The sequence below is a fragment of the Dreissena polymorpha genome, chromosome 6, assembly GCF_020536995.1.
Source record: "Dreissena polymorpha isolate Duluth1 chromosome 6, UMN_Dpol_1.0, whole genome shotgun sequence".
NCBI lineage: Eukaryota > Metazoa > Mollusca > Bivalvia > Myida > Dreissenidae > Dreissena > Dreissena polymorpha.
This window is the reverse complement of record NC_068360.1, coordinates 12,173,469-12,196,637: the sequence shown is the minus strand read 5'-3', so window position 1 is coordinate 12,196,637 and position 23,169 is coordinate 12,173,469. Positions and strand designations below refer to the sequence as shown.

The following is a 23,169-nucleotide window of genomic DNA, read 5'->3' as shown; positions in this document are numbered from 1 at the left end:
AAAGCTGTCCACAATACTTTCATATGTATTGATTGTATGAAATATAAAACACGTACCTAAAGCGTTTGCAATTAAAATACTCACAGTATTGATGGTTGCATTGATGAAATGCTACATAAAACTCATACCTAAAGCATTTGCAATGCCAGTCCTCACAGAGCTGCGCTGCACTCTTGTGATGTGTGCCTTGTGTTCAGGCTTACACAGGATGGCAAGACGTATGCCCCACAGAGAGCAGACTTCCACCAGCTCCATGTCCACCAGGACACATGCTGAAACAAGAGAGTGATGAATTCAACCCTTTCCAAGGACACATGCTGAAACATAAGAGTGATGAATTCAACCCTTCCAAGGACACACACTGAAACAAGAGTGAGGAATTCAACCCTTTCCAAGGACACACACTGAAACAAGAGGGAGGAATTTAACCCTTTTCAAGGACACATGCTGGAACAAGAGTGAGGAATTGACACATGCTGAAACAAGAGTGAGAAATTCAACCCTTTCCAAGGACACACACTGAAACAAGAGGGAGGAATTAAACCCTTTCCAAGGACACACACTGAAACAAGAGGGAAGAATTCAACCCTTTCCAAGGACACATGCTGGAACAAGAGTGAGGAATTGACACATGCTGAAACAAGAGTGAAAAATTCAACCCTTTACCACCATGTCCACAAGGACACATGCTGAAACAAGAGTGAGGAATTCACACATGCTGAAACAAGAGGGAGGAATTCAACCCTTTCCTAGGACACACACTGAAACAAGAGGGAGGAATTCAACCCTTTCCAAGGACACACACTGAAACAAGAGGGAGGAATTTAACCCTTTTCAAGGACACATGCTGGAACAAGAGTGAGGAATTGACACATGCTGAAACAAGAGTGAGAAATTCAACCCTTTCCAAGGACACACACTGAAACAAGAGGGAGGAATTAAACCCTTTCCAAGGACACACACTGAAACAAGAGGGAAGAATTCAACCCTTTCCAAGGACACATGCTGGAACAAGAGTGAGGAATTGACACATGCTGAAACAAGAGTGAAAAATTCAACCCTTTACCACCATGTCCACAAGGACACATGCTGAAACAAGAGTGAGGAATTCACACATGCTGAAACAAGAGGGAGGAATTCAACCCTTTCCTAGGACAAATGCTGGAACAAGAGTGAGGAATTGACACATGCTGAAACAAGAGTGAGAAATTCAACGCTTTAGATGGTGGAGACGGTAGGGGACATATATTGCTTGGCAATAGTCTTGTTTTATTTATTAGCTTAAAGATCCCATCAGTATACAATTACAAGAACTGTAATCTTTTGGTGTATGTCAATGTGTAAATCACCATCAACTAAAAAAACTTTTTGTTAATTATGCAAACATTCTCCACAAGTTCAAGTGCTTATCTGGAGCAACTGACACACAACACCTGAAAACAATCTACTGAAACTTCAAGTGTTCATGCTAAATTAAATTAATGTCTGCGTCTTTAATGTATGTCCAGAGATCTGTTTCAGGATGTCTCTTTCACACAGATGACTCAAGAAAGTCTGTCCCAATAATCGATATATTCAGTAGCATCCCCTAGACATTTGAGGGCCTTTGTATGGTAACATTTGGAACAAGAAAATTTGTTGCATTGATATTCCCATCCATAAATAAATTGATATCCCCAACCATAAATAAATTTTAAGAAAGACAGACAGACGGACTGAAGGACAGACTGACAGATAAACAACTCAAATAAAATGTCCCTCCACCTTTGGCAGGGGATAAAAAAAGAAATAGACCCCACAGTTCCCTACCTTTGAGTCCTGCCTTCAGCTGACTGACCCAGTCCTTCTCCGTGGTGCTGGACTCCTGTGTGCCCACGACGTACACATCATGGGGGATAACTCCCAGCACCCGGTCCCGCGAGGCACCCGACCCCGTGCACTTTAGCCACGTGCTGAGACTCTGATTGATGGACGCATCACCTGGGGAAATATACATAGAGAATAACAGGTGGGGAAATATACATATAGAATAACAGGTGGGGAAATATACATAGAGAATAACAGGTGGGGAAATATACATAGAGAATAACAGGTGGGGAAATATACATAGAGAATAACAGGTGGGGAAATATACATAGAGAATAACAGGTGGGGGAAATATACATAGAGAATAACGGGTGGGGAAATATACATAGAGAATAACAGGGGAAATATACAAAGAGAATAACAGGTTTTGCCTCAGGGTTTTGTAATATATCAGGTATGGAATAAAATAACTGGCGAGGCTTGCCAAGATGTCATTTGATTTGTGCCGAGCATGCTATATTACAAAAAGATTAGGCAAAAACCTGTTTTTCTGTTTATCATACCTCTACGACCCAGTTTTAAAAGAAATAAGTAAACAAATTGTTACAACACTTCAATTTTAGTGGAAATAAATATGATTTTCAACTTTTGACTTGACCATAATGATGTGATGAGCACTTGACCTAAATATTTGTACAATATTTGTTTTCTGTTTCTTTTTGTGTCTAAAATTGTTATCATCTTGGTATCAAACAGTTTTTTTTTATTTTACTAAACATATGATGGCTTTATGGTTGTTTTCAATTAATATGACCTTCCTCTTAACATAAACTGATATACTGTGAAACCATTTATTTTCGTCAGCACGAAATTTCGTCCTTTTTAAAAAAATGACTATTTCGTCAGCACTTGAATTCATCCATTTCTGGTTTTGAAAAGAAATCGTCCGATTTGTTTGTAATGTTTGTAATACATGTAACACGCAGTTGCGAAAAAATCGTGCTGGGGAAAGAGAGGTGACACTTGGTAGTCACTTGCAGGAGGTGGGCCTTGTTTGGCATATGCCAATTAACAAGTCTGTTATTTCAGGTGATAGTAACTGTCCCTTATTATTTTATGTCATTGACACGTTCTTTGTTATGATTAGCGGATAAGTGGGACTGAATAACCGTTAACGAGTGTTTTAAACAATGAAGCCAATTGCCAATTAGTATTTTTCCATTACAATCACTGACAACCAAACACAAATCAATATGTTCTTTATTAATTTGTAATAAAAGCGCAGAATATATTTCAGTCAGGTGTTGATCACACATCGTCATATTTTAATTGCGTTTAATAGTATTGTCTTTAATCCGGATTCACCGCGTGTTGACTGTATAATCTGCAACACCCCTGAAAAACACAATACACACAATGGGTAATAAAGTTGTTAACAATTAGCGCTAATCAACACTATTATACCTAAACGAAGTCAACGCATTCGATACAGCCTTATTGCATTCGCGTTTTACAGGAAATGTCAGTTGTCAGTACACGTATAATGTACACCCCTTTGTGTCAAAACCGGATTTAACTTGAGTCGACTGTTTCATGTTCTTTGTATCAATACCATCCGGGTATCTGTACTATAAATATACCAGTCTACAAACAAGGTGCGCCCTTTCGCATATGGGTATTCGGATGTTCAAAAAATTGACCTACGGTTTAGCGTTCATGCCGTCGAACGCATTTAGCAATATAACTCGTTTTTTTTTCACTATTTCTTTACTTGCAAAAAATACTAGTGGCTTATAACTAACCTTGCAATCTTTTTTTCTCGCATTTTGCAAGTGTGCGAGTGTTAATTTCGAGCTCTGTGTATATGCGTGGATTATGCTGGATTTAAATGCCTCATGCCTATGGTAATTCAGTCTTATTTGTTTCAAATATGGGACATGATTGTACGTTAGGATCTTGAATTCGTCCATCGGTCAAAGGACGAAAAAGACGAAAATTAATGTCCGACAAATAATAATGGTTTCACAGTAACTATTTCCTGTTGAACTGAAAAACATCCTACATTCATACCCATGTACCAGATCTCAACATACCCATGTTCCATGTCTCAACAAACAAACATACACATGTTCCATGTTCCAACAAACAGACATACCCATGTTCCATGTCCCAACAAACACACTAACCCATGATCCATGTCCCAACAAACAGACTTACCCATGTTCCATGTCCCAACAAACAGACTTACCCATGTTCCATGTCCCAACAAACAGTCTTACCCATGTTCCATGTCCCAACAAACAGACATACCCATGTTCCATGTCCCAACAAACAGACATACCCATGTTCCATGTCCCAACAAACAGACATACCCATGTCCCATGTCCCAACAAACAGACATACCCATGTCTCAAGAGACATACCCATGTTCCAAGTCCCAACAAACAGACATACACATGTTCCATGTCCCAACAAACAGACATACCCATGTTCCATGTCCCAACAAACAGACATACCCCTGTTCCATGTCCCAACAAACAGACATACCCATGTTCCATGTCCCAACAAACAGACATACCCATGTTCCATGTCCCAACAAACAGACATACCCATGTTCCATGTCCCAACAAACAGACATACCCATGTTCCATGTCCCAACAAACAGACAAACCCATGTTCCATGTCCCAACAAACAGACTTACCCATGTTCCATGTCCCAACAAACAGACATTACTATGTTCCATGTCCCAACAAACAGACATACCCATGTTCCATGTCCCAACAAACAGAGATATCTGATCGATCTCAGCCTCGGTTGAGTGCATGTTCTTCATCTGTCGTATCTGCAGACAGAAGTTCTCTCGAGCATGAGGGTCTGCAAACGAGTACGTCTGCTTCTTCTTGCCATCCAGTATCACGTCCAAGTTGCACTTGTGCTTCGTGCTCTTAATCAGGTGCAAAACTGAAACATACAAAAGGAGTCACCACCCTTTACCACTTAGATACGAACTTTGACATGTTTAAAGTCCCTTAATCAATCAAATTGAATCAAAATATCTTCCTTACAAGGTTCAAGTGTTACAGGCTTCATTTCCAACTCTTAAAGATACTGATGAGCAGCAGACACCATAAAACCTGAACAGACTGCAAGTTACTCGCAGGCTTTTCTGGTTTTATGTAAATTGCTTAGAGCCATTTTACTTTGCTTCTCAGAGGAAAAGAGGTAGGCATTTTAGATACAAATGTGTGAATACATTAGAATTTGAAATATCTAGGACACTGCAATTCATAGCTGCATCCATATAGGACATAATTATATCATATTATATGAATATGTTGTTCTAATACTTTCAATAGATGTAATGCTTCCTCATTTCATGGTCTATAATGTTATCAGAATATAATTAACTAGAAGAAACAACCTATTGAAATCCAGATTACTTCTGTTACAGAAGGTCCTTGAATAAACAACCAGCAGAAATCAAGCTTACTACTGTTACAAAAGGAGCTAGCAAAAAACAACCAACAGAAATCAAGTTTACTTCTGTTACAAGAGATGCTAAAAACAAGAGCTGTGTTTGTGAAACATAATGCCCACAACTGCGCTTTGAAGTCACACTGCAGCTATTTTAGAAAAAACAAGCAAATTTGTTAAATTGATATCCCCCGCCATTATACTTCTGGACACAAAAGTTTTCTGGATAGATGGACAACGCCAACCTTCATCATCCTCTTATCCATATCTATACTTATACCAAGTTTCAATGAAATCCGTCAAAGCACTTCCAAGATATGGCTTCGGACACACAAAAACAGCATTTTTTCAAGATGCAAAGGGCCATTACTCTGTTATTATCTGATGGTGTGCAATGCCATTTGGCGTGCATCATCCTCTTATCCATATATATACTCATACCAAGTTTCAAGTAAAACCCCCAAGATATGCCGGACGGACGGACGGAAAGACGGAATTACATACAATGAATGACAAACAGACAGACAGACTGACAGACAGGCCAAAACCATTATGCCCCCGATCTTTCGATCTGGGGGCATAAAAACATCCAATACAAATCAAGCTTTGTTACAAGAGGAGCTAGAAAAAACCACCAATAAGAATCCAGCTTACTTCTGTCATGATCGAAGGAGCTATGCGCCAGGTTCTCTTTGCCAGCCAACTTTAGAACAGAGTACTTGCCAGTTTGCAGGTCTACATTCAAAGTTATCTTCGACATTGCTTTACCCCCATGCTTGATCTTTTTAACCTGTGAAAAAAAAAATCAACATCATACAATTTAGGAAAGCTTGAGGATATCATGGTGACGAATTGCAGCATATCAGTAAATATTAGAGATGGCAACAATTATTTGAAATTTTTTAATAAACTAATAATAAAAATTATTTGAATATCTGTTCATCTCACAAACAGTAAAGAAATATCCCTAATACAGTAAGGATGTTAGGAACAAACAGTAAGGAAATATACCTAATACAGTAAGGATGTTAGGAACAAACAGTAAGGAAATATCCCTAATACAGTAAGGATGTTAGGAACAAACAGTAAAGATATCACCCATAAGCACCAAGCTCTTTTGATCATTACAATAGTTACACATTTATAAAATTTACATAGGTACACATTCAGTTAAGTTAATTTTTTTTTAATTGTCCAGTTAAATGAAACATCATGTTCATTCTATTGACCTGAAGCAATGTTAAGATTTTTTATTTCAGAGGAAAAAGGAAATCAAAATACATGATTGTGTCAACACTTCAAAAGCTTTGTTAAACATTTCTCAAGTCATGTACCCACCGCGCACACAGTTGCACAAACACATACCTCAAACTTGCTCTGTGGAATGTAAGGTCGGTACTTGGACTTGAGGAAAGGACCGGCCACTATGCCCGCGACAAATTCCTTCTCTGAGACATGACAGTCCAGGAACTCGTACTCCGAGGGAATCGTGGTTAGTTGAATGGTTTCCTGGGCCTGAATCGAACACAACAGTACATCGGGGACCAGAGTACAGAAACATATATGACCCCTGGTCTGGGAAGATGGGGCTTAATACATGAGGGTAAAGTATATACATGTATGTCAGAGATAAGCCTGTGTAGTTCGAACAAGCTAATCAGGGGCAACACTCTTCTAAGTAAAAATCTAGTTTAAGCAAAGAGTTGTTGTCCCTGAGTCAGCACAGTCTTATCTGGAACAATACTTTATGCAAAAAAAATCAACCTAGTTTCTCAGAACAGGGCCTATATGAAGCAAAATCTTATCCTGTGGCAAGTTAATATTTACCTTCAAGTCTGAAACAAACAAAGCAATTAAACTACTTTATCACTCAAAAAAATCATTTCAGAATTAATGTAAAAATACAGAATTTCAGGTATCAAGATTATCTGACACATATATTTCATTTAAGTTGCAATGTGTCCCTGAAAAACTTTGTTAAGAAAAGCTTTGTAAAAACTGACTCGCTTTTAATCAATATATCTGAGCCTTGTTCTTGGACAACGGGGCTTCATGTGTGAAAACTGTCATCCCAGATTAGCCTGTGCACTGTAGACAGGCTAATCAGGAACAAAAAAATTCAGCTTTCATGGTGTTTTTGTTACAAGGAGCTCTCTTCTTTAAAAAAAACACAACAGTTAAGACTTAGATCAGCCCGTGCAGGCTAATCAGGGATGACCCTCAACACTCATGCATTAAGCCCAATTTTCACAGAAAGCGGCCACCAGTGTCCGTACCTCTGTCTGGATGTTCAGCACCTTGGTCCTAACACGCGACATCTGTTCCAGCAGAGAGGGCAGGCCAGAACCAGTCAACTGAAATAACACATCAGAGGAACCAGTCAACTGAAAATCCTACATGAGATTAATCAGCCAACTGAATGTCATGTGAACCAGTCAAACTAGAGCTTTGTCACAGACGTGACGAATACCCCCACATGCCGCATTGACACAGAATATTTTGCATGTTGTCTTCACAAAAAACAGCAGACACCATGCTCAATGTTTAAACGCACTAAGTGGCCCGTGACCTAATTTTTTACCCGGCATGACCCATATTCAAACTTGACCTAGCCATCATCTAGATACAACATCTGACCAAGTTTGGTGAAGATCAGATGAAAACAACTTCAAATAGAGAGCGCCTGACACTTAATACAGACCGACTGACTGACCACCAGACCGACAGACAGACAAGCTCACTCCTCTATACTCCCCACCTAAACTTCATTTGTGGGGTAATAATGAAACTGAATATGGCATTAATCTGTCAACTAAAATAGATCACAAACAAGTCCACTGAAACTCTATATGAACTGAAATATCATATGTTATTAATCAGCCAACTGAAATATCATATGACGAGAAATAGTCAACTGAAATATCATATGACGAGAACCAGTCACTTGAAATATCATATGACGAGAACCAGGCAACTGAAATATCATATGATGAGAACCAATCAACTGAAATATCATATGACGAGAACCAGTCAATTGAAATATCATATGACGAGAACCAGTCAACTGAAATATCATATGACGAGAACCAGTCAACTGAAATATCATATGACGAGAACCAGTCAACTGAAATATCATATGACGAGAACCAGTCAACTGAAATTCCACATGACCAGTCATCTTTAATATCATATTTTGCGAACCAATTAAATAAAAATAGTAAAAAGCAAAAGTCGTTAAAAATATGACATTACACCCAAATGTCCTCCAAACTATCGCGTGAAAAAAAATATTAACGGAAATGTACATTACAGTAACCAGTCAACTAAGTATCACATGAAGGGACACCTAAAATACCACATGTCAAGAAGCAGTTAACTAAATATCTTGTCATAAGTTTTGTGACACAAAATCCAAATATTCAGACATAACATAAAAAATAAGTATAATTTTCTAACTATCAAGACTATTGCCAAGCAATATATGTCCCCTACCGGCTCCACCATTGTCAGATTTTTTTTATTTGTTGCCAAAGCAATCAGAATTTTTGACAAAGGAACAAAATGAAATGACGTGCATAGTGTCCATATTGCCATCTATCCATGTTTCAAGTTTAGTGAAAAATATGAAGAACTTTAAAAGTTATCGCAGGATCCAGAAAAGTGTGACAGACTCAGGGACTGACAGACTAACGGACACACAGAGCGCACACCATAAGTCCCCTCCGGTGAAACCGGTAGGGGACAATAAATTTTTATGTCCTACCTTGCACTTAAATTTCATTTACCTTGGGCTTAAATAAGAATTCTAATTTCCATTTCACATCACACAAACTGTTACTGATAGACGAAGAAAAATAATTTCATATAACAAATTATTAGAAAAAGAAGCTTCCTTAAATGTACAATACAGTTCTTCAGATACATGCCAACACTCAGCTGGTTTTTCCCAGACATCATTACAAAAAGTAGTTTGTAATTTGCCCAAAGTGTAATAAACACCCAAATATGTCTTCATATGGTAAACATCTCTCTCTGATTGTATGACTGCACTCGTACCTTTTGTTTGGAATCCAGTGTTGAGTGTTTTCTGTCCCCAACCCTCAACAGCTCATGAAGAGTGTCAATGTTCCTCATGAACTTGTCGAGTTCTCTACAAAATAAGAAAGAATCATGAAACACTTTTGAGTCTGAGTAGAACCATGCAGAACATATTTTGAGTCTTGGTCCTCAGCTGGGTAGAACCATGCAGTACATATTTTGAGCATGAGTCCTTGGTAGAACCATGCAGTACATATTTTGAGTCTCAGTCCTTGGTAGAACCATGCAGTACATATTTTGAGTCTTGGTCCTCAGCTGGGTAGAACCATGCAGTACATATTTTGAGTCTGAGTCCTTGGTAGAACCATGCAGTACATATTTTGAGTCTTGGTCCTCAGCTGGGTAGAACCATGCAGTACATATTTTGAGCCTGAGTCCTTGGTAGAACCATGCAGTACATATTTTGAGCCTGAGTCCTTGGTAGAACCATGCAGTACATATTTTGAGTCTTGGTCCTCAGCTGGGTAGAACCATGCAGTACATATTTTGAGTCTGAGTCCTTGGTAGAACCATGCAGTACATATTTTGAGCCTGAGTCCTTGGTAGAACCATGCAGTACATATTTTGAGCCTGAGTCCTTGGTAGAACCATGCAGTACATATTTTGAGCCTGAGTCCTTGGTAGAACCATGCAGTAAATATTTTGAGTCCGGGTCCGTGGTAAAACAAGTGCATTTTAGATTTATACAACATTTTCAAGGGTGAAAAATACTCTTAACACCACTTCCATGCTGTTGTATATAACTGGAACATCCTGGAAAACACTGGCTGTCATATTTCACTAACCGACTGATACTATATTGAGCCTTGCTCTGGGAAATGGGGTTAAAGGGATCTTTTCACGGTTTGATAAATTGACAAAATTGAAAAAAGTTGTTTCAGATTCACAAATTTTCATTTTAGCTTTGATATTTGTGAGGAAACAGTATTACTAAACATTTACCATGGTCTCATATAGCCAATATATGCATCTCTTGACGATTTAAAAACCTAAAAATTATAAAGCGTTGCAACACAAAACGATTGAATAATTTGGAGAGTTCGTTTGTTGTCGTTAAATTTTGTGAAACTACGAAGATTGCTGGTATAATGCATAAAATACTTCAACTAAGAATGCTTGGCAGAATAGCCGAGCGGGCTAATGTGTTTTTACTCCAGGTTATTCCTCGACTCCGGGGGTCACTGGTTCGAGTCCAGCTGCGGCTACTTTTTTTTCCTATTTTAAGTTTTATTCTTGATTTTTTACTGGAGCTTTTAAGATCCAATGTTTACATTTATCAATATAAAGCATTTAATGTTTTATTTCAAAACATGCCAAAAACTGTGAAAAGGCCCCTTTAATGCATGTGCATATCTTCCATGATAGGCCTGAGCAGTCTACACAGTCTAGGTAGGGGACAACACTTTTCACTTTAATGGTACTTGTCTTACAAAGGAAGTCTTTTATGGGCAAAAATCCAGTTTAGGCGGGAAATGACATGCCTAATTTGCCAAAAGACTGCACAGGCTAATATGAAATGACACTACGCACATGAATTAAGACCCATCTTCCCAGAAAGCAGGTCAATTGTTTTTTCACATGAAACAGAATATTGTAGAAAACCAAGTATAAATAAAGAACACAATTTATACATGTTATGTATGCTAATGAAATTAATGACTATTAGAACAGTTATGACAAGCTATACTAACATAAAGTAAAGCTGTTTTTTTGTCATAATTAAAGACTGCAGTAAATCAAAAAGCAACGTTTTTGTTCTTGGAATGGTATTTATTTATTTGTTTATATTATATAATACATTATATGGACTTAATTCTTAAGTGAATATTAAAAAATAATAGGCCACTGGGCTTAATGCATGTGTGTTAAGTGTCATCACAAATTAGCCTTAGCAGTCTGCACAGGCTCATGCAGTCTGCACAGGCTCATGCGGTCTGCACAGGCTCACCAGGGACATAACTTTCCGCTTTTATGTTCAAAGGAAGTCTCTTCTTAGCCAAAATCCAGTCTATGCAGTAAGGCAGTCCCTATGACTTAACATTACACCCAAAAACACAGCTCATTTCATAGCTCAGTGACTACAGGCTCTACTGGGTTACCTCCTGAGTCCATCAGCCGTGGACTCGAGTAGCTTTGTGAACTCGTGCAGTTCTGAGTCCCCGGCATTCAGAGAGGCAGAGTCCTTGGACACACCATGGTCTATGTAGTCCTTCAAGGCCTGCTTGAACTTGGCTTCACATCTGAAAGGTCAACAATGTCGGGTCAAAGTGCAATCATGCAATAAATTAACATTTAAAGGCTCAAGTTTTAAAAGACACAGATTTATTCAATGATCATTTTTAGTGTGGAATATAAATCCTTAATAAGTTTCAAATAACAATTTGTTGCAGTTTTACCATTCAAATTTCTGCTTATGCTGCTCTTTTTTAGATATTGTTTTGCCATATGTAAATGAGTTTTGTACCATGTGTCATTATTAGATTTTTCATAAAGAATTATTACGGGGAAAGCAATACAATGCATACATTTCCAACTACAAGAAAGTAACAGCTCAATATCAATATGCTACTATAAATACAAAAATACAAATACTTTTTTCATCACCATATATGGGTATTTCAGAGTTAAATTGAGCCACAATTTGGGAAAAAGGACTTTATGCAAGTGCTTTAGGGCTTGTCCCAAATTAGCCTGTGCAGTAAACTCAGGATAATCAGGGGCAATAATTTTCGCCTACACTGGATTTTTGTGTTAAAAACAGACATCCGTTAATCGCAAAACCCCATAAAAGCAGAAAGTGTCGTCCTTGATTTGCTTGTGCAGACAGCACAGGCTAATCTGGAACGTCACTTCACGCACATGCATTAAGCCCAGTTTTCACAGAATGAGGCTCAATTGTAAATCTTGTACACACAATTTAACCCTTTCAGTGCGGGAACCGAATTTTGAAGGCCTTTGCAAACAGTTTGGATCCAGATGAGACGCCACAGAACGTGGCATCTCATCAGGATCCAAACTGTTTGCTATTCTGATAGTATTCTTTGAAAAAAATCGAAGAAAATGCTAATTTTAGAAATTCAGCAGACAACATTTTAGCAGAAGACAAATTTCCCAGCATGCAAAGGGTAAATACAGACAAAAGATGTACATACCTACAACAAAAGTTTTATAATATATGTAAGCAAATTTGTTGCTATAGTGCTAGCAATATTCAATCGTATGAATTGTAAAATGAATGTATGTTTCATAACTTCATGTATGCTGTACTCAAATAGCTGCACTTAAATATTCTGTAAATAACATGCTTGCATGTATGCATGTTGTATCTTATGGAAAGAATAGTTTATGTTCCCCTCCAATACATGTTCTTAAAATACTATGTTTTAGGGCTGCAACAATATACCGGTATATCGGTATATATCGCAATACGCAATCCGCATATTGTATTGCGATATGATTTTCATCATACCGGTACGAAAATTTTACAAAAATTCATACACATTTCGTCCAGAAAAGCCATCCGAAATAATGATAAAAAGGTAAACAAAACAAAGCAGTGTAAATTATTTTTTACGTAAAAAAAGCATTCTAAAAAGTGTATTATACGGAGTAGCGTTGTTACATGGGAGCATTCATTCGATGCTTTTGAACAGATTATCGTTGAATTAATTGCGCACAGCTGTAAATGTTTCGTTCGATTCTGATTTGAGCATTATTTGTAATCCGAATTTCGGAAACACGCTTCCAAATTTGAATGCTAAGGCGACAATAAAAAATTATAGCGTCAAATACAAAGTGCTTTATCCTTTGTCTCAATAAAAAGCGCGCGAAAATTATACAGACATGTAGAACGTCGCATGGAAATATGGGTGTATTTTGTGTTGTATAAAAACGGGAACATCACGTCAGCTGAATTACGCGTGTTCAGTGGGAAAAACGCCCCGGTTGAACGTTATTTCATCACATCTTTAAATAGTAACAATTGCAAAAATGTATTTGATACTTAAGAAAATTTGCAAATGTTTGTGTTTCTTATTATTCTTGAGCACATTTATAGTAAATATTTACCAGAATTTGCTTTAAAATTGGAATTTATGGGATTATTGGGTAATTGGCAAGTTATAATTTTGGTACAAGTTAGCAATATATTGCGATATATTGCAATACGGGTTTTTGAACTGACAATATATTGCAATACGGTTTTTGGCGTATTGTTGCAGCACTACTATGTTTAATAAATGCTTGTATGTATGTGTGCATGTCTGTAATATCTTACGAAGAAAATAAAAAACTTGTTAGTTTTTTTTTTTATCTTGTACACACTGTGACAGATCAAGTTGTGTGAATCTTTTCTGGAGATCTAGTTTGTCATGGTCCGCATGACCGTTGGATTTGCGCTCTTTCTGGCCAGGCGGGGGACTTCTGAGAGGAGGCATCTCAACAAAGTCTTCGTCTTCATCCTCCTCATCTTCCTCGTCATACTCATCATCATCTGAAATATTGTGTTCATTTTAGCAACATTTTGGGAAAACTGGGCTTAATGCATGAGGGTAAAGAAAAGTCCTAAACAAGCTTTTGCAGTAAGTTTATCAAGGACAAAACTTTCCACTTTATGCCATTTTTCTAAAAAGTAAGTATTTTCTGAACGAAAATCCAGACTAATCAGGTTAATCTGGGACAAAACTTTATTCATATGCATCAGACCCAGCTTTACCATAACGCAGCTCATTTTGAAAACCACGACCACACAGCTTATCATGGGTGCCAAAAGGTACAAAATCTTATATTTAATCCTTTACCACTTAGATAAACATTTTGACATATTTGTTGTCCAAAAATCCAATAATATTAAAGACCTTTATTACAAGACTCAAGTTTACAAGGCTTCATTTCCAACCCTAACATACTGATGAGCAGCAAACAGCATAATACCTGAACAGACTGCAAATTACTCGCAGGTTTTATGCTGGTTGCATAAAGCTTTTTCTCTTTGCTTCTTAGCAGTAAAGGGATCATTCGTTTTGGAAAGAGTAAGAAAGACATGACATGGATGCAGCATTCCCTACCTGAGAGAGTGACATCTTCTGAGGAGCCATCTGGTGGTACAGGGTGCACCAAGGCACAAATCAGGCCATTGTTCTCCTTCTTCTTGATGTAGTCTGCTATCAGCTCTGTCAGGTCGTTGTAACCTCGCTGAATAGAACCTCCTTCTGACTGCAATCACAAACCATGCACACTGTATAATAGGTTTGCTGTGTCTTCTTGTTTGCCTTAGGAAGATAATCTAAGGATTTGTCATTAATTCAGTGCACTATGCTACCATGAAAGTCTATTTTACATTATGCTACCATGAAAGTCTATTTTACATCAACACTTTACTATGTGACTATTATATAAGACATCACACTTTGGATGGACATAAATTTACATTTATTTCATGTCCCTGTTGCATTTTTCATTTGTATTTATCTGTCTATACCTTAAGTATAATAAACATTTTTCCATCACTTTTTTCGTAACAGTGATGTAATTTTATCATTATAGTTGTAATGTTAAAATGCTTTCATGCACACATGGGCATAGTTTCATTTTGTTAGAATTAAAGATAAAATCCAATTAACATTAAGTTTGTAGCAAATCCATTAAAACAAGAGTTCCGCTGTCCGATTCATATGCCCCCCAAACAGAGCTTTGAACTAGTGACCCTAATTTCAAAAGAAATCATCTACTGTCCAAGGCTAATGCACATGTGAAGTATCAAGCCAATCAGTCAATTTGTTGATGAGTTATTGATCAGAAACAATTTTCACACTTATTGTGACAGCGACTTTGACCTCTGACTTAGTGACCTTAATTGCAATAGGGGTAATCTATTGTCCAAGGCCAATTCACATGGGAGGTATCTAGCCAATCCGTTTATTCATTGAAAAGTTATTGATCAGAAAGGATTTTCCAACTTATTGCGACAGTGACCATGACCTTTGATCTAGTGATCCCAATTTCAATAAGGGTCATCTACTTTCCAATTCCAATGCACCTGGGAAGTATCAAGCCAATCGGTCAATTTGTTGACCAGTCATTGAAAGGAAATGATTTTCCCACTTATTGTGACAGTGACCTTGACCTTTGACCTAATGACCCAATTTTCAATAGGGTTGATCTACTCAGGTTAAGGCCAATAAACATGCAAAGTATCAAGCAAATCGGTCAATACGTTGATGAGTTATTGATCAGAACCAATTTCCCCACTTATTGTGACAGTGACCTTGACCTTTCACCAAGTAACCCCAATTTCAATAGGGGTCATCTACTGTACAAGGCCTATGCACATGTGAAATATCAAGCCAATCAGTCAATTTGTTGACAATTTATTGATTGGTAACGATTTTCACACTTATTGTGATAGTGACCTTAACCTTTGACCTTGTGACCCCAATTACTATAGAAGTCATCTACTGTCCAAGGCCAATGCACATGTTAAGTATCAAGCCAATGGGTCAGTTGGTTAACAAATTATTGATTGAAAATGATTTTCACACTTAGTGAGATAGCGACCTTGACCTTTGACCTGGTGACCCCAATTTCAATGGGGTCTTCTACTGTCCAAGGCCAATGCACATGTGAAGTATCAAGCCAATTGGTCAATTCGTTGACAAGTTATTGATCGGAAACGAACTGGTCTACCGACAGACTGACTGACATACGTCAGACCGACATCCAGCAAAACAATATACCACCTCTTCTTCGTAGGGGGGCATAATGAAGCAATATTATAAGTTTAAGTATCTACTTTACTTTTACTTTCCAAAATATATTAAATACTAAAGGTAAAACTGCATACAATGCATTATTGAAAAAAGACAATTTATTAAAATATTGCATTAAGCCAAGTTTCCCTACAGCGAGGCTCCTATGGATACCAACTTGTGGCTACAATGTGAGCTATTCTTGTAAGTTACCTGAACATGCAGCTTGCAGTCTGGGCCGGGTAGAACCCTGTACTGATGCACCTTGGATTGCATTCTGTAAACAGTGCAACAATCCATAGATGATATCTTGTGCACAATGAAAAGCATCCTTTAAAAATCAAAGAAATCAAAACTTGGATTGCCACCTGCAAAGAATTAAAACAAGAGGGCCAAAATGGCCCTAGTTCGCTCACCTGAGAGGAGTGGGTTCATTCAATCTTTATCAAACGTCAAATTTGACCTAGATATTGTCCAGACATACATCCTGGTAAAGTTTCATCATTATTGAACCATTATGGAGTGTTTTTGTTTTTGTAAGATATGACCTGGTGACCTATATTTTGAGTTGACCCCCATGACCAAACATCAAACTTTGCTTAAATAAATAGATATTATGACCAAGATTAATAAAATCTGAAACAAAATTGTGACCTCAAGAGAGTTAACAAGGATTTTGTATAATATAATGAAAATTTTGACAATCTATTAGAGACATTATTATTAATTATGCAACTTTGCTCATTATCAAACTTGACGGAGATCTTTCAGCAACTTTGATAAATAATTGAGAAATGTGAATGCTAGAGTGTTTAAAAATGTGGACGGACGGAAGGCGGACAAAGACCCATCCTAAAATCTCACCTGAGCAATCAGGTGAGCTAAAAAGTGTTTTGTTCACCGATCTAAGCCATTTTCCAACTTGTCAGAGAAATCAATCAAACAAATGTATTGACTAAGTTTCACGATGATTAGGCAAAAAATGTGACATCTATAGTGTTCACAAGGTTTCTCTCTAGTCATATAAGGAAAACTGCCCCACCACCCCCACCCCTAATGGTCATATTTGCTGACCGATCGGGACCATTTGCAAACTAATCTGAGATATATATAAAACCAATCTTTTCACCAAGTTTCATGATGATTGGGCAAAAAATGTGACTTCTAGAGTATTCACAAGCTTTAATTTTTTACTATATAAACATAAGAAAACTGCCCCCCCCCCCCATTAGCCATGTTATTCAACGGACCTGAACCATTTTCAAACTAAACTCTCGTATCTAGGAAACAAATGTTCTGACCAAATTTCATTAAAATTGTGCCAAAAATGTGACTTCTATAGTGTTCACATGTTTTCACTTCATACATATAGAGAAAAATGCCCCGCCCACTGGCGGCCATGTTTTTTCACCAATCTGGACCATTTTCGAACTCGTTTGAGATATCAATAAAACCAATGTTTTGACTAAGTTTCATGATAATTGGGCTAAAATTGTGACTTTTAGAGTGTTTACAAGGTTTCTCTATAGCCAAATAAGGAAAACTGCCCCGCCCACTGGTGGCCATGTTTTTCAATGGACTGGAACCACTAATGAACTCAACCAACATATCATTAAGACAAACATTTTGACAAAGTAACATGAAGATTGGGCATGAAATGTAACTTCTACAGTGTTTACAAGGTTTTTCTTTTTTTTGACCTAGTGACTTAGTTTTTGCCCCGGCATGACCCAGTTTCGAACTCGACAGAGATATCATTGGGACAAAGCTTCTTACCAAGTTTCATGAAAATCCGCCAAAAAAATGTGGCCTCTAGAGTGTTTACAAACAAATGTGGACGGACGGACAGACGACGGACAAAGACCGATCACAAAAGCTCACCTTTTTTTTTCAGGTGAGCTAAAAATCAAATATAATGTCATGTGTTTTCCTCACTAACTTTCGAACTAAAATGCTGGAATGTTGGGGGCACTTAGAAATCAAATCAAGTTGGCAAAGTACAAAATCTTAAGAACTGGAAAATGTGTGCCTTATTTTAAATCCCAATTACAACAAGATACAAGCATTTACTTTTCATTTATGCATTCCTAATGCAAGTCATATATGCAGATATCCTAGGAAAAACTTGCAAAGATAATAGAGCAATAACCATACCCTTAACCCATTAATGCCAAGCGTCTAGAAAAAAGGCTTTGGCAAACAGCGCAGACCCAGATGAGACGCCGCATGATGCGGAGTCTCATCAGGGTCTGCACTGTTTGCTTAAAGGAATTTCTGTAAGAAATATTCTAAATATAGAAATAAATATACTAGACATTCCTTATTTAGGAAATAAATTGATCCAATTTAGAAGGATGGGAGAGTCCACTAGGCTTAAATGGGTTAAAATCATATACCCTTAGTAATCACTTTTTGAATCAGTTACTTTGCGATACCTATATTAAACTGATACTCCTCTAGTCACATAAACATCCACAGCACACTCTCCATTCACATTTCCAGAATCCAGCACCAACTTGCATATATCGCCATACATGCAAGCATTGCACACTAATTGCAGGGGGAATGAAATTTTACAGAAAATTGTTGAGGTACCAGAGAGCTTTGCCAGACAACAGATGTTCTTGACAACAATCTGGCACTTGCTTCATCCTGGAATCCATTCCCCATAAATCATGAAAAGTAAATCATCTTCAGTAAAACAATTGTCAGGTCCATTTGGATTCGGAAAAAATCTTGTTGTTGTGACTAAAACTAGGATTTTTTAAAAATATTAACAATGTCATTAATGGCAATGCATATTAATGAATACACTGTAACTCCAATATAGTGCGGTCCGTTATAACGCTGTGTCCAATATAACGCGGGGGGTGCTTGGATCCCAATTTTTCTCCAACCTTCCATTTCTGATTCAAATCCATGTTATGCAACTTCATGTATTTTTCATAAATTCAAAGAAGCCGGCGATCACAGCTTGATTGCTTTATCCGTCCGTTTAACTGATTTTAATCGATTAGAGGTTAAACGACACTCGACAGCTAATTGGTGTTAATCTGTTGTGTAATGTCAATAAAGGTGTGAAAACTCGCGAGTCGGTGTTTATTACATGTATTCCCTATCAGAGCAGTTCGGTGCGCTAATTTCAATAAGGCAAGTGCAAGCGGAATAATTATCAAATTAAAGTTATTTAAAACGATTACCTGTTTATGTTTTGTATTTATCGTGTATTGTATTTCATTGTATAAACTATGGCTGAGTAAGTGTGTTATCGTTTATTATATGCTACACATGCTTGATAAATAAAAATATCTTTGTGTGTGTTTAATGTTTCAGTACGTATACGAAAAATAAATTAAAAATCCTGACGATTTATTTACATGCTAACGCAGTGTAATAGTTAACAGAGATGCACTTAAATTTTTGCCCGTTATCAGAAAGTCCACGGAAAGCACGTTTTTCACATGCTGCGTATGACGCAATAAAACATTTCTTTGTACATGTATCGTATTGCATTCAATCTAAATTCCCTCGTCCAATGAAAGCTGTGTCCCATAATGCACTGTACTAATTTTTCTGAAAAATGGCGTAGGCATATGAATTTGTTTACGAACTTCGTAAACATATTTCTTGTCATAAATGTTAAACATTATTTTTTCGTAAGTGATGTAATTATATTAAATGTGCATATTAGAAAAGCGGTAGTTATACAGTGTTATTGTTCGATTCGGTTTACATGCATGCATTTGCGGATGACAACACAGCATGACGATACACAGGACCTATATTATAGGCTATACTTTACCTGTTTTTATAGCCCCTAAAATAAATAAGCTCAAAACTTATAACGCTGTCCGTTTATAACGCTGTTGCGTGGCTTGGACCCTGTCATTTGCGTTATATTGGAGTTACAGTGTAATCAGGCAATGACAGTTGAGCTTATTAGCCCTTGAAATCTGTGCTGGAGTGAGCTAGAGGTTTCAGTTAGGGCAATACAATATTCCCTTTCTATATTTTGATAACAGTCTCAGACTGAACACTATAAAGTTACTTCTTCAAATCAAGAATAAAAATATTGTTGAACTTTCTAGAAGTTCCTTTAGGCAAAATCAAAGTTTCAGTGCCCAAACACTGTTAGTTATCTTGACAACATAGTCTAATGCGGCATGAAAAACATCATGATTTTCAGTAAATCATACAAAATTAATATGATAATTTATTACAACCAAAGTTATTGTCAATCTATGCAAGGCATCAGCTGTTGATATAATTATAGCTTAAAAAAAGCTAAATCCACAATAATCTGAAAGTTTGAGTGATTCTTTGAACCCATGATTTTGTGGATAAGGATGCAATTAAAGAATTGGGTTGCAAAAACTCATAAAATAAAACAAGAAGGCAATGATGGCCCTGAATCGCTCACCTGACTAACCTTGCTACATCAACTTAAATTCTATCAGACCCATATACAATCCCAAGCCAGATTTTATCAATCAATACATTCTGACAAAATTACATATAGACATTATGAAAATTGTGGCCTCTTTTATCTACACAAAGTTTTACTAGAATTGGCCTGGTGACCTAATTTTTGACCCGAGATGACCCATATACGATCCAAAATCAGATATTATCAAGATAAACATTCTGCCCACATCTCATTAAGATTAGCTGAAAACTATGATCTATATTGTCTTCACAAGGTTTTCTAAGATTTGACCTAGTGACCTAGTTTTTGACCACTGATGACCCAAATACAATCCCAACCCAGATTTCATCAAGATAAACATTCTGACCGAATTTCATAAAGATTGGATTAAAACTGTGACCTCTATTGTCTATACAATGGTTTTTCTATTATTTAACCTAGTGACCTAGTTTTTGACCTAGTGACCTAGTTTTTGACCCCAGATGACCCCAAAAAATCCCAACCCAGATTTCATCAAGATAAACATTCTGACCAAATTTCATAAGGATTGGATGAAAACTGTGACCTCTACTGTCTACACAAACAAATTGTTGACGTTTTTTTCTATTATTTGACCTAGTGACCTAGTTTTTTTACCTCAGATGACCCAAATACAATCAGAACCCAGATTTCATCAAGATAAACATTCTGACCAAATTTCATAAAGATTGGATGAAAACTGCGACCTCTTTTGTCTACACAAGGTTTTTCTATTATTTGACCTAGTGACCTAGTTTTTGACCCCAGTTGACCCAAATACAATCCCTTCCCAGATTTCATCAAGATAAACATTCTGACCAAATTTCATAAAGATTGGATGAAAACTGTTACCTCTACTGTCTACACAAGGTTTTTCTATTATTTGACCTAGTTTTTTACCTAGTGACCTAGTTTTTGACCCCAGATGATCCAAATACAATCCCAACCCAGATTTTATTAAAATAAACATTCTGACAAAATTTCATAAAGATTTGATGAAAACTGCAACTTCTATTGTCTACACAAGAATTGTCTTTTATTTGACCTAGTTTTTGACCTAGTGACCTAGTTTTTGACCCCAGATGACCCAAATACAATCCCAACCCAGATTTCATCAAGATAAACATTCTGACCAAATTTCATAAAGATAGGATGAAAACTGTGACCTCTACTGTCTACACAAACAAATTGTTGACGGACGCACGCACACACGCACGCACACACGCACGCACACACAACGGACGCTGGACATCACATGGTCACATAAGCTCACCATGTCACTTTGTGACAGGTGAGCTAAAAACACACAAGAATCCTTCAATGCGATATCTTAAGTGAAATAGATTCCTTGGTATACAAGAAGCCGTAATATAATACCAGTCCATATCTGACAATTCATGTAACAAGTTTAAACACAAAATTCCCCTACAGGTGTAAAATAAGGAAAGTTCTTTGTTTGTTAAGCACGATTTTCTGTACAGCCTGTAACTTGATATTTCTATCACGCTTTTCATGACCATTTCTCAATCTTAAAAATAACTGATAAAGATAAACATCTTTGGTGTCCTGGCATATCAATTTTTGCAAAACAGTGTGAGTGCAGCAAAGAAAGAAATGATATTGCACCTTAATGTTAGCAGTAAATTTAACCCCAAAAAAGGTTAGCCATAGTACAGTCAATCTTGTGCTTGCGACCACTTGAATTAAGCGACTTTTGTCTTATGCGACCACTTTAAATCCCGCCCCGAGCGTTTTACCTATATTTTCGTGTTGTATTAAGTGACTTTTGTCTTACGCAACCAGTGACCGCTGATTTTAGTGTATTTTGATGCCCAAGTCTTGAATTAAGCGACCGCTTTAAGGTAAAAGTGGTAAATCTGTTGACCGTTCAGGGACAAATCAGTGTTGATTGTTTATCTAAGCCGATAACATAAACGATTACACCTTTGTTTTGATTTCACACCAGCCATTTTCCTTTGTCTCGATGACCGGTTCTGACCAGTGTTAATGCTGACTGCGTATCAATTTTTGGTGTCGAATAATACAGTGAGGTATTGCCAACAGTCTACGGGTTAAAGAGTTTACTATCTGGGACGTTAAGTGACAAATTTGATCGCCGATTTTATTGCAGAAACAATGCGCCAACGCGACAAACATTTTCACAGTGTTCTCGAGAGGTGTAAAACATAAACTATTAATCGGTAACATGTACCGAAATCTGTTCATTACAAAATGTAATTGTTATTATGCTAATTAGTTTGTGTTAGCAAATTTTCCAATCAGGCGTGTTTATTTAGTTTTCAATCAAGGTGTTTTATTTATTTCCCTATGTACCATAATCGAGTCATATATATATATATATATATATAAGCTTACATGCAGAAATTAAAATGTCAAAACGGAAAGTATTAAATCAGAAAAAATCGGGTATTGGAAGTGTCAAAGAGTAAAAGTGCACGTAAATTTAATCGCGAATGAGTTTGGAGTCATAAAAACCCATTCTCCGTGCAAACCATTTACATTGTATTTAGAATTAGAGAGAACAAATACAACTTATTTTAGTAAAAAAATGTTTTATTCATTTTATTTATATTTAGATT

General features: G+C 37.0%; 1 protein-coding gene across 5 annotated transcripts in view; it reads right to left on the bottom strand.

The window, feature by feature from the left end:
* The window catches only part of LOC127833654 (phosphatidylinositol 3,4,5-trisphosphate 5-phosphatase 2A-like), a 148,772-nt gene that overhangs the window by 39,754 nt on the left and 85,849 nt on the right, over window positions 1-23,169 (bottom strand). For all 5 annotated transcript variants that reach the window (XM_052359047.1, XM_052359049.1, XM_052359048.1 and 2 more), the window contains 11 exons: window positions 16,339-16,402; window positions 14,446-14,593; window positions 13,703-13,871; window positions 11,479-11,619; window positions 9,338-9,431; window positions 7,558-7,635; window positions 6,647-6,796; window positions 5,936-6,071; window positions 4,571-4,768; window positions 1,810-1,980; window positions 129-272 (listed from right to left, as the gene is read on the bottom strand). In XM_052359047.1, the coding sequence (XP_052215007.1) occupies window positions 129-272; window positions 1,810-1,980; window positions 4,571-4,768; window positions 5,936-6,071; window positions 6,647-6,796; window positions 7,558-7,635; window positions 9,338-9,431; window positions 11,479-11,619; window positions 13,703-13,871; window positions 14,446-14,593; window positions 16,339-16,402 (1,493 nt within the window). The remainder of the gene's footprint in view (window positions 1-128; window positions 273-1,809; window positions 1,981-4,570; window positions 4,769-5,935; window positions 6,072-6,646; window positions 6,797-7,557; window positions 7,636-9,337; window positions 9,432-11,478; window positions 11,620-13,702; window positions 13,872-14,445; window positions 14,594-16,338; window positions 16,403-23,169) is intronic.